The sequence below is a fragment of the Diadema antillarum genome, unplaced genomic scaffold, assembly GCF_040938485.1.
Source record: "Diadema antillarum isolate AM-2024a unplaced genomic scaffold, OU_Dant_1.0 seq00000160_RagTag, whole genome shotgun sequence".
NCBI lineage: Eukaryota > Metazoa > Echinodermata > Echinoidea > Diadematoida > Diadematidae > Diadema > Diadema antillarum.
This window is the reverse complement of record NW_027271231.1, coordinates 2,897,305-2,910,180: the sequence shown is the minus strand read 5'-3', so window position 1 is coordinate 2,910,180 and position 12,876 is coordinate 2,897,305. Positions and strand designations below refer to the sequence as shown.

The window sequence follows — 12,876 nt, the reverse complement described above, 5'->3', positions numbered from 1 at the left end:
CCAGCGATAGGCATAGCAGTGGACCAATCAGTGCCAGGCTTGATCATGTTTGCTGCATCAAAAGATGATGTGAGGTTTGCAGCCAGAATCCTGGATATTTGTGAGCAGCTCCCACCAAAATCTGAGAGACTCTTCTGAGCAGAATGTCACCAAATAGTCTCCCTCACAGGACAACATCTCATCAATAACGTGGCACACATATATTTAGTTGGCATCTAGCAATGGCAATATGAATCCACAGAAACCATGAGAACTCTTCTCAGTGTGAACCTCATGTTAAGAACATTCTCTGTCGAAATTTAACATACGATGTACCTCACATCATTTCTCACTTGCCACATCAGCAATATCAGCGCTGACAACAAGGCATCTCGATAGTCAGCACATAGTGTCTCCTTGGATATCCAAAGTGTGTGTATCAAGTCATGATGTTTCAAAATATCTAGATCTACCACACTTTATTTTGACATGACAGGTTTGTATAAAGGATTCACCTTCTGCCCTTGACAAGGTGAACAGTTTGATGATGAGTCTGAGTTGAGGCAGAGTAGACATGACAGTTTGTCACGAAAAATGGATGCCTTCCTTGTTGAAACTGGTCAGTAGCCTAGGAGCAAAGAGAAAAGAATGGGATAGATGAGACAAGAATTTGATCAGTTGTTACAGCATCACCATAAAGCCTACCTATGAAGGAATCGAATTCTGGTTTAGTGTAAACTTTTCATACTGACATACCAAATTTGACTCTTTTAAAGAGGATGTGAGGTGAGCTTAAAGGGATGGTATAGTTTTGGTTGAGACCTAACTCCAGGTTTCGAATGTTTTTGGCGAGATAATGAGAAACCTCTTATGAAATATGAAACAGCATGTAATTCCATGAGGAATTCAATATTTATTTGATGAAAATTGGTTTTGAAATGGCTGAGATATCCAAAACAGAGCGATTCTAATAAAGTGTGGGACCCACCTTTTATTACGATCGCTTTGTTTTACTTTGTTTTTGGATGTTTCAGTCATTCCAAACCCGATTTTCATCAAATAAACTTTGAATTCCTCTTAACCCTAACTAGGCTGGGCTATTTCGGTAGATGATAGAGCCGGGGGGGGGGGGCTCCCCCCCCCCCCCCCCCCCCCCCGATCTTGGCCGTCAACTGCGCAATCGCGACGAAAATTGGCACACACATTGCCTATGACGTAATCTATGCTACCACGAAGTTTAAATTTTTACAAAATTATCATTTATGCTAAATCATGCTAATTTGTGTATAATGATGCATGAAATCAGACAAATTGGTGTAAATCACTAAATAAAGCTCAAAATGGGTACATTCTTTGTGTAAATATTCTTTTTAGTGTCCTGAGCAAATATAAGAGAAAAAATTGCAGCATCAGAAAAAATTTCTGAAGTATTTTATTGTTTTTTGAATTTCTTATGTATTTCGTTGTTTTTTCAACTTTATATTTTTCATTGCTTTTTCGATGAAACTAGTCCACAACATTGTTCCAAACAAGAAAATATGCTATTAATTGATTTTAATCAATAAAACCCCCAAATAATCATGCTTTTATGAAATTTGCCTGTAAGCACAGTTTGCACTGAAATTGTACACAAATTCACATTTTTTAGCAATTTTTGGTCTCACATGCACTTACATATTTATGCGCAACTTTGGAACCGCGCACCTGGGCATCGCAAATTTGGTGTCAAAAGATGCGGGAGACTCGAAAGAAAAAAGTCATGAAACGTCGCGGTGATAGCTCTTCGCGTTAGCGATACATCGCGCGGAACGTTGAGGGGGGCCCCCCCCAACCTAGTTAGGGTTAAAATGGTATGCTCTGTACTATTTCATAAGTATTTTCTTGGTATCTCGCAAAAAGTTAAAAGCCCAATTCTCATCTCCACCAATACTGTACCATCCCTATAAAGTCATATCACAGTAATGATATTACATGCTTCAGCAAAAATGACTAGATTCATAAAATGATAAAAAGTTACCTGAGGAAGTCATCAATGTCCATGGTCCTAGCTCTCATGCCATCAAACTGGTTTGCCTCCAGGATCTTGCACACCTTTTCCTTCATGTCCAGATTCTCTGGAATTGGCTATGCGGTGAATTAAAATACAGTTGATATACACTGTAGTGCTATTTACAGCATGAGTGAAGCCAACACATTAAAAAGATTCAACAATTATCACAACAATCATGTATCTATGAGGGAGACAAGTGATTACATTATCCTAATAGCCATAAACAACATTGCAGCATTTAGTCCACAGCCACCTTGAAGCAGTAGCTAAACTATAAAGTCAAAAAGAAAACAAAACATTAAAGAAAACACAGCATATCAACCACCCATAATGCATCATTTCTGACGTATGTTTGACTTTTCAATTTCTAATTTGTGAAAGAAAGATATCTTGTAAGTGGAAGAAGAAGTAAAAGAATGAGTAAGCAGCACATATAAAAGGACATAGTCAAGGTTGCATTACCAACTTTCGTTTATAAATTGCTCACAGAAAAAGATGGCAGACAACAATTATATTCTTGAACAAGGCCTTTCCACAAGCAACAATGACCACGAGAAACTAAGTTCAGATGAAAGAGTAGCAGTACAGATTAATGCGAGAGACTACCAAGGATTTATATAGCTAGATGTACAAATGATAATCATGCTGTACTTCCAATGTTGTAGGTATACTTACGATGTTCTTGACTGAACAGTGTATCCTGTAGTTCTTCTCCAGCATCTCAATAATGCCCTTATTCCTGTAAAATGACCAAAGACTAATATCTGTGAGATACATTTTCAGCAGGAAATAAGTTTGGAAACAAACAGAAATGGCATTCAGTAGGACCCGGTGAAAACTATTCTTTTTCTGCAATAGAGTCCCAACTATGACATTGTGTGAATACAAAATATAATTCAGGCAAATACACTTATCTTCAGCGCAAAGGAATTAAAATGTATACTTTGTGCAAGAAATCATACCAGCGATTATGAGAGGGTACAAAAGGCAATCAGTATCTGGACATCAGAAAACATTCTTTTGTGATTCGATGCTCATCAAACTAATTTTGATTAGTACCGGAGGAAATGAGATTTCTAGAATCTAAAGGAAGGAGAATCACTGCATTAAGTTTTTAAAAGAAGCAATGTCCCAGCTTTTCATAAATATACATAAATCATATCAATCAATTCATATTAAGCAATACACTATGTGATATCAGGATTCTGGTGAAGAGTTTGTGTATACTACAGTGATGCTCTATGGGCAAAAAAAAAAGATAAACAAAATAAAATAAACAAATAAATAAATAAATAAATAAATATATCAAGTCAAAACATTTGTAGCTTTGTTGTTGGAGCAGCTGATTTCTTTGTTAGTTTGTATGCAATTTATCATGATGACATAAATTATCTGAGGTGGTAAAAAAATATATGAAATCAATTTCACTGTACTGTTTGAAACAAACTTACAATCAATCCAGTGATGAAAAAGGAAATATGCTTTTTCAATCAAGTGATAAAGAAGGAAATATACCGTTAGCAATTTTGAAATTAAATTTACACTGAATGTTACAATTTCTAATGTTACAATGCTGTGCCAAGTTCTTGAATTACTCATCTAATCCACCAGATGAAACTAATAAATTGCATTCGATCAAGAACCGATGGAGAAGAAAAACAGACAACAGACAGTAGATGACAAACATGGTGCATATTGGGCAAACAAGCAAAAAATAACGAATATGATCCCGCTGACACAAACAGCATGATATACTTGCCTGAATGCTGCCGAGAGTGTCTTGTTTTTTCTCACAAACGCTATCCGCACCAAACCGTCCCACTCCTAAACAAGACAAAAATCATGAAATTGAAAGAACCAAACATACTCCAACAGCACAGAAGAAAATGGTTACGCTTCCACATACAAAAACTACAAATAAAACTCAATCATCTTGTTTTGTTGTTGTTGTTTCATAGAAAGAAGGAGAGAGAGAAAAATGGGGCCCTATACAAATAATTTGCCCTAGACAGCACTTAACCCTAACTAGGCCGGGGGGGAGGGGGGGCTTCCGAGGCCCCCCCCCCCCCTCGACGTTCCGCGCGATGTATCGCAATCGCAAAAAGCTATTGCCGCGACGTTTCATGACTTTTTTCTTTCGAGTCTCCCGCATCTTTTGACACCAAATTTGCAACGCCCGGGCTCACGGTTCCGAAGTTACGCATAAATATGTACATGCCTGTCAGGCCAAAAATTGCTCAAAAACGTTAATTCGTGTACAATTTCAATGCAAACTGTGCTTACTGGCAAATTTCATAAAAGCATGATTATTTTGGTGTTTTATTGATTAAAATCAATGAATAACATATTTTCTCGTTTGGAGCGATGTCGCAGACAAATTTCATCGAAAAAACAATGGAAAACATAAAGTCGAAAAAACAAGGAAATACATAAGAAATTCAAAAAAAACAATAAAATACTTCAGAATTTTTTCTGATATCACAATTTTTTTAATTACATTTGCTATCAAGGACACTAAAAAGAATATTTACACTAAAAATGTGCCTGTCTTGAGCTTTATTTTGTGATTTATACCAATTAGTCTGATTTTATGCATTATCATGCATAAATTAGCATAATTTAGCATAAATGATGATTTTTAGAAAAATTAACTTCATGGTATTTTAGATTACACCATAGGCAATGTGTGTGCCAATTTTCGTCGCGATCGCACAGTCGACGGCCGAGATCTGGAGGGGGGGCCTGGGAGGCCCCCCCAGCTCTATCAACTACCTAAATAGCCCGGCCTAGTTAGGGTTAACAAACATTATAAATCTTAGAGAAATCATCTTGTTTGCACATATTTACTTTGAAACAAACCACATGCATGAAGATGAGACCTCACAGCATTAAACCACAACAAGCTTTTTTTTTTTTTTTTTAAGTTACGGTCACATTCTGACAGAAAGGAAAAATTGAAGCACATGGATGTACTCTTTATTCATTGTGTGCAACAAACAAGGAAGCAGGGAATAATTTTCCTGGTATCACATCACAATTTGCTATGCCTTTTGACAAAACTGCTTTACAAAATTTCTAGTGTGTAGCAAGGTTTTGTTTTTTTTTAACATAGGACTGTACTGAACTATGTTAAAAGTATTTTCCTATTGATCAAAAGTACTTATCAAATTTGAGAAGTAAAATTATTCCCTGAGAAGGGGTTCAAGACTCCACTTTGTGCCATGAATATAAATCTAGATGCAAAGAGATGCATGCAGGAAACACAAATGCTAAATCTATTCTAACGCAGTCTTACCTGAAAGTTGATGGGGGGTGGTGGGTTTCTTGGTTCGATTCTTACAACGCTGGATTCGACTTTTGGTGGTGGCTTGAAGTTATTCCTTCCAACCTGGCAAAATTATCAAAATGAATAAAAACCATTTTAAGGAACAAACCTAAAAAATACTTGATTACAAAGAATGAATGAGCTGGAGAACGTATGTACATGATAAGAGAAAAAACAACAACAACAAACAAAAACATTAAGAATGTGAGAGAGAAAGAGAGAAATATATGAGCTGTGTGTTATCAATTCACTTTCTTTAGAAAAACAATCCATCAAAAATACTGTAATTACTACCAAAAGACCAAACTTATCATTGATACTAATCCTAAAATCACATAAGAATGTGCACAATGTAATACACTGTATATGGTATATAATCAATAAACTTTGCTTCTGTTTGTTGGCACATTCAAAGTTCTAAATTTGACATCAATGATCACTAGGAATCCCCCAGCAAGACTTTTCATTCACGAGTTCTCTTTCATGTTCTTCATATAACAATGTTTGTTCATGGTTTTTTGATATTCAACCTGCTATGTTTTAAAATTGTTTTGAAATGCTACATATACATGTACTTTCAATATGACCCTGGAGAAACAAAATCAAATCATATCACATACATCCTCCTGTTCATTCACTCCATTTACGATTCTCAGAACTGCATATCACATTCTCTGCACTGTTTCAACTGGTGCCACACCCTTTTCATCATCAATACATCGCCATGGTTACCTTCATCAGGTGATCAACCCTCGCCAGGAGCTGTGTGTTGATTGATAGTCTGCAGTACAGTTTGTCCCCGGGCCTGGCTACCAGCCGTTGGGCAAATTCAAGCTGGAACATCAGCACAGCACACCTGTAGGTGTTTTAGAAATGATTGATATTATCAGTGATAGAAATGTATTGATGATAATCTTCCTAAAAATAACAAAGCACCACTACTACCGCTACTTCTACTTGTATGTAATACCATATGCCACCACAAATATCATAAAATATTTCTTATCTGTAATCATTTTCATTATAATTTTTCTTATTTTCTCCATTTTCTCCTTCCTATAATGAATAATGTCATACTAATAATAATGATAGTAATAACAACTATTATTGTTGTCATTACTATCATTACTATTATAATCATTACCATTACCATTGTTGTTATCATTATCATTATCTTTATCATTATCATTATCACTATCATCAGCACTAACATTATTAGCATTTTTACCATCATCATTATCATAACCCTCATCACGAATACATAATTATAAATCTCATTGAATCTTCTTAAGTAATGTCAGAGAGGTAAAGCATTTTTCAAGGAAGATCTTCTCAACTAGTTTTGGTGTCAGTCTGGCCAAACAGTTACATCTTGGAATGGGTAAGCTCATTCATATCCACAGAAGCTAAACTGCAGTTTAGCAGAACTAGCAGTTTAGCAGAACTGCAGAACCAGTATACCCTGTAAAGTATAAAGTGTCTTTCTACCAGGCAGCTGGAAATGAGTGGCCTGAAATCAACATGGTGTTATCATGTTTGACATTGCTTGATCAACTGCCTTGGTGAATATGATCCTTTTACCCGATCTCTAAAATTAAATTTGTACTATAAAGTGGTACAGGATAACGGGACACACTTGGAAAGGCACATGAAAGACAGATATTTCACAGGATATCCCCTCATGAATGTACGTAGGAGGATTGAACATTTGAGTAAAAAATTTGTATTCAAAAGACAGAGTATTTGCAATGATGAGCAAAGCTACTATTGTACACTGGGCATGTGTATATAGAAAGGTCATTGCTAATACAAATGCAAAAATCACAGACTACAATATTACAAATGATCAAATAATCATGGGGAAGTTCCTTTCAGCGTAACTTGTTCTTTAAAAAAAAAGAATGATGAAAAATACTCTCCTCTCTGTTAAGAGCATGATTTGATTTTCTGACCACGGTGAAAAAGCTACATTTACAGCTTCAGTATGTCATGACAGTGGGACAAATGCCAATGCAAATATGCTACAGCAGAAACAAATCAATCATAGAATTGAATTAATTCTTTTCTAAGGGCAAGAAGAGATAAGAGTACCTGAAGAATGGACGGTGGAGGAGCAGCTTGAAGACAAACGGAGACGAGATCTGGTAGGGAAGATTGGCCACACAGACATCAAAGAATGGGAGGTCTGTCTTGAGAACATCGCCCACAATCACCTGCAGCTTTGGGCCGAATGCCCTGGAACATAACATACGACAGAGAATGGTGGGAAAATAACAGGCATTAGAAACTGGTCGGGTTCCTCTATGCAACAAAGATTACAGACACGCAAAGCATCACCACTCTAGTTCTACAATGTACATAGCTCTGGCTCAGTGTGCACATTACAATGTGCATGATCACATCGACTGCATCCAGTCTCAATGAGCCCAAATTTTCATATTTTTGTGGGTGCTCTGACTGTTCTCACAGAATACCTTACTCTTTTTTTTCATTCACAGAATAGAACAGATGTGGGAAAATAAAAAATGTAGAAAAAGATGTGAACTATCCTGAATAAAGATATTTCGCTATTTACAGAGTACAGTGTGAAAAAAGTCATGTTCCCCCCCCAAAAAAAAAAGAAAAACAAACAAAATAAAACAATATGAAACAAAACACAATGCTGAAAGAAGGAGAAAAATTGATAGCTTCATAGACAAATGCTAAGGCATTTATTTGTGGGTTAATGCAAAGACATGTATGATAAGTCTGTAACTTCTTTACGACAGTTTCAAATATCATTTTGAATCCCTCAACACAGGATAACATTTTTCCAAAAAGTGGACCACTTTTCTACTCACGTTCCCTGGACCCTTTTTTGAAGTTCAGCAACAAGACGAGGATCAAGCTCACAAGCAATGACCTGAATGAATAAGACATGCAGACACCATTGTAGAATCACAGCTACCAACTTCATGTAAAGTTGGGTACGAATGACAGTTATCACAATGAAGCTTGCACAGAACTACCAGTACTTGTACACAAACTCTGTGATGTACAGAATAAGATGTATACAGTCTGACAAGCTCAGATCATAGTCACAGCATGTAGAATTCAACTTTAACATTGAATCAGGCATCTTATTCCAAACTGGCGGTTGCACTGTTGCCACAATGATAATAAACAATGGCGTAAATGGCGCCATTCACATACCTGCGGGATACAATGAACTCTACAGCTCCGTGTCTAACATATCAAAGATCTTGATCATTTTTTTCCTCGTGTTGTTTTTGTAACTCCTATCCTTTAGAAGAATTTGTGTTTGATTGACTTTTCTAATCAATAGGGAGCTTTAGATTTTCGCGACTGGGACATTCAGAGGGAAAAAACATGTTCTGCGCATGCGCAGAAGCGCGCGTCAAGTCGATCTATTTTTAGCTTGCATCGCTTGAGTTTTTCACTATGCGTACTGGGCTATTCTTATGTCCACACAGTTTGCAACGGAGAGAACTACTTCATGCACCGATCATATGGGGGCGCCTTTTTATTTTTCATACGTTGTGTCCCAACGTAATCTAAAGCTACTTTTCAACACGACGCAGGGGAGAGGAGAACGTCCAGCGCAAGCTTCTTCTCAGATGTCCGCGCGTCAAAATCTAAAGCTCCCTAATATAAAGGGAGCAGTGCACATGCAAAGCTCATGTTTGTGTTGCAACTCTTGTCTTTCCTTCTGTCTATGCATGCATGATCACAATGTTACAAAACAAAACTGTCACTGCATACAGTTTTGATGGAGAACAGAAAATATTCTTGATAAAACTTTATATTATGTTTACATGCATATCATTTCAATATGAAAGTGAAAAGACTACCATAAGAAGTGCACTTACAATAAACAACATTTGTTTTCTCTGTTCAAATATTTTTTCTTTAATCTCTACTCTGCAACATAGACATTTATAAGATGACATTAACCCATTGAGGACGGGCTCCTTTTGCTACAACACGCATTTCCCATAGACACTTGCCCGAATATACTCGAGACTTGTCCTCAACAGGTTAAGAGGAATGCCCATACCTTTTTAACTTTATCTAGCATCTTCACTGTCATGTTTCCTGTACCAGGTCCAACCTCCAACACGGTGTCTGTGCTTCTCAGTGCAGCCTTGTCATGTGAAAGTAAAAACAAGAAAAACACACACAAAAAAACACAAATAAGTAAGTTTACATCAAAGCACCATCAAAACACATATATGCAGTGTTGAAGTGTTAGTCTTGTTTGTGGCAAATCTGATCAACAGACATACGCTCAATGCGGTTCAAATAAGAAGTCACATGTCTTCAAAGAAAAAGAGAAAGAGAGATAAACAACAAAAAAAGAATCAAATACACATTTAGAAATGAAAACAAAAGGATGATACATGATGGAATAGTTTCATATTTTCATTACTCTTTAAATGCATCTATAGAGTCATTGACAGGCTTACATTTCTAAAGAGCAAATCAAAGCCCAAATATAAATGGCTTCATCTCTCCTGACTTTTACTCTTCTGAGTTTTGTTAGCAGTGCTAACAAAACAATGAAAGAAGAACAAAATAGCATACCTTGTTTAAGATACCCTCAATGACCAAGGGGTTCTTCAATATGTGCTGACCAATACCAGTGTTGAACAGAATGCCTTGTTAAAAGGAAAAGAAAACAGAAATGTATAAAGTCACTGATAGAAAGTCTCAAGTGTTATATGTAGAATAACTTTGTGACTGACATTTTTGGCATTGTTGCTGTGACAACTAATTTTTCAGAGCCACATTAAGCTGAACATTTCAACTAGCAGTGTAGAGGACCCTCCTTGATGAGCTTTACAAGTATCAACAAGTCAAGCGGGGGTACAGATGATTCCCCTGCACATCAATTGAATTTGTGTGGTATAAAGATATTTTGGACTTATGTTGTAGATAAGCCCAAACCTAAACATTAAATAAATGTCTTTATCTAGACCAAGTACATGCACATATTGGATGCAAAGTGCCCCGACTCATGTCTTCAAGTAAGAAAGAGAAAGAAGTAACAAAGAGGGACACCATAACAAATGCCTCTGACGTTCCACATGCGTGGAATTTGGTTCTTGCAATAGTCCCTTTCTGTCCAAATTGATGATTTTTCTTGATTCAGTCAAACGTAAACCCATCTGTAATATGACAACTGCTTAACTGTTCATCCACATGAACCTGTGCGCATATACCTGCGCAAATACCTGCGCACAGGTTCTAAATCCTTCAAGTGCATTACTCGTCATACTACCGACACTGGTGACAGGGTAACACTGGACCGCATCAAGAAAATCATCAATGCGGTTGGACAGATAAAGATTATTGGAGGAACCAAATTTTGCACGGCACGAGTTGTCAACAACTGGGGGGCATTTCATGAAGCGTTTTGGTCGGATATTTTTATGAAAAACTGTTACAAGCTACTGAAATCCTTGCATCTGATTGGCTGAGAGCAAATTGGTCAGACAACTTTGTTGGACAAAATGCTTCATGAAATGCCCCCCTGAACTACATCTGTACATATTCAATAATTAGAAGTAAAGATCAGTCTGTATCTTGTCGTTACTGTCGGGGATATGTTCCGTGGAGGCTATGTCGGGCTTTATGGAATCTCCTCCTGCTCCTAATTTACGGACCAAAAGCTGTCCTTCTGCTGGCTCCTGTAGGGCAGCTCTGTACCCATATGTACCCATACATAAATAGACCTACCCAAGAAAGAATATGTGGAGCACATCATGCACCGTTTAAAGCCGTAATTTCTACTTCAAAAATGATTAAAAAAAACTTAAAAAAAAAAAAATTATCTATCGAGCATATCAAACATACTGGTGCAGCATTTCAAACTGTGTCATTTCGGAAGTGCCTTCTTGAACTTCTTCTGTGTTACTGTCCAACACCCCTAAGGAGGGTCCAACCGGACAGGGGGTGCACTGGTGTTTATTGCGCGGAGAGAGAGGTTTAGAAACTAGTTGCTTTGCTCTTGAATGTAATGGAGGATTGCTGCTTTGACGAAGGAGTACTGGTCGGTGGGACTACCATGACTGGCGTGAGTAGTGGGATCGATAACTATACACAGCCCAGTCGCTGTATAAATAGCGACAGGGCTGTACCGGAACAGCCCACAACACAAAGACAGCTCAGCAATCGCTTTACGATCGCTTTGAGTTTTGATACTTGACATCATTTTTTGTCACCTCAAACTTGTTAAATGTAATCTTCATTAATGACACTACATAGCTATGTTATCGATATTGACATACACATTTCACAACTTACTGAAAATGAAGATTATATGCAGCATGTGCGAACTGTACATCTGATTATCGGGAGTTCACACGATCGGGAATGCACTTTTAACGGTTAAGCTCGCTGTCGACCATGCTTCTACCAAAGAGCGCATGCACGCAGTAGATCGCCGCACTTCCAGCCACGCACGCGCACGCATAATTTGCATTTGCTGAGTGGTCAACGCACCATTTTGAATTCTGCAACGATGAACCCCGATGGTCGGGGATTGCGCTAGAAAGTGCCATTTTTTTGGTCAATGGACTTATCGTAAGGGCTCTCTATGTTGACTTATGTACCTTCTGTATAATATAAGCACGCACTTCACACGAGTATTAATGTACAAATGTCTGTATAAGTATTGTATAATTGTTATAAGTTTTGTAGTTGTGTTGTGGTTCCCCACTTTGATGGCGAGGCCTGGCCCCGTCTGTCTGACTGACGCTGTGCTTCGTGGGCTATGTTACGGCAGTAAATCATATGGGATCGAGTGCATTCGATAATCTTTGATAATTAAATTTTACTAATCCCTAGTTCTTTGACTTGGGATGAATGAGTAACTTGCCTTATAGAAACTATTTTCCTTTAATCGTTGTGACCTCATTCCCTGGGTACCGATTCTCCCCAGCAGTAACACAAAGTTAACTGCAAGTCTCAATTCTATTTGAAATAATAAGACCTTGCATGTTGTTGGCTTATAAATTATACCAAACAAAATTTCATACACATGGGACTGACACATGTCACTAGACTAGACACAAACTGAACACCGGCCAGCTCAGTCGAAGTCGTCACATTTCATTGCAGAAGTGCATAAATTCATCACCACTTATACTCACCTTGTTTAAACACCTGCTCGTGAACGCGGGACTTTTTCTCAATTTTAACTTTAGGCATGGTGGTAACTTAATTTCAAGCTTCAATTTACGATAAAAAAGGTTCGGAGTGTCAACAATACAGCAAGCACCTCGCGTACAGGGGTACATTTGCTATGATGGCACGCACACACACGTAACACACTGCATACACGAACATGTGGTATCTCTCCGTTCGTAGAAGTGCATTCAGTACATAGAGCTGTGGTACACACGCTGCTGCTCATACTATTGCGCAAGAAACTCGTGCGTCGGATCGCGCAAAATCTCGTGGATGCAGACGGGTCGTAGCGACGTGTGATGGCACGAGAATGTAGTACAGTGTATCTCAC

At 37.7% G+C, this 12,876-nt stretch overlaps 1 protein-coding gene across 1 annotated transcript; it reads right to left on the bottom strand.

Moving 5' to 3' along the window:
- Positions 1 to 564: 564 nt before the first annotated feature.
- On the bottom strand, positions 565 to 12,622 carry LOC139727916 (dimethyladenosine transferase-like). Its single transcript, XM_071638889.1, has 11 exons — positions 12,509 to 12,622; positions 9,939 to 10,012; positions 9,412 to 9,498; positions 8,195 to 8,256; positions 7,446 to 7,589; positions 6,087 to 6,210; positions 5,325 to 5,417; positions 3,789 to 3,853; positions 2,705 to 2,768; positions 1,997 to 2,103; positions 565 to 607 (listed from the first exon to the last, which is right to left on the bottom strand). Exons 1-11 carry the CDS (start codon positions 12,564 to 12,566, stop codon positions 565 to 567), a joined length of 921 nt encoding a protein of 306 aa, XP_071494990.1. The 5' UTR covers positions 12,567 to 12,622.
- Positions 12,623 to 12,876: the final 254 nt, after the last annotated feature.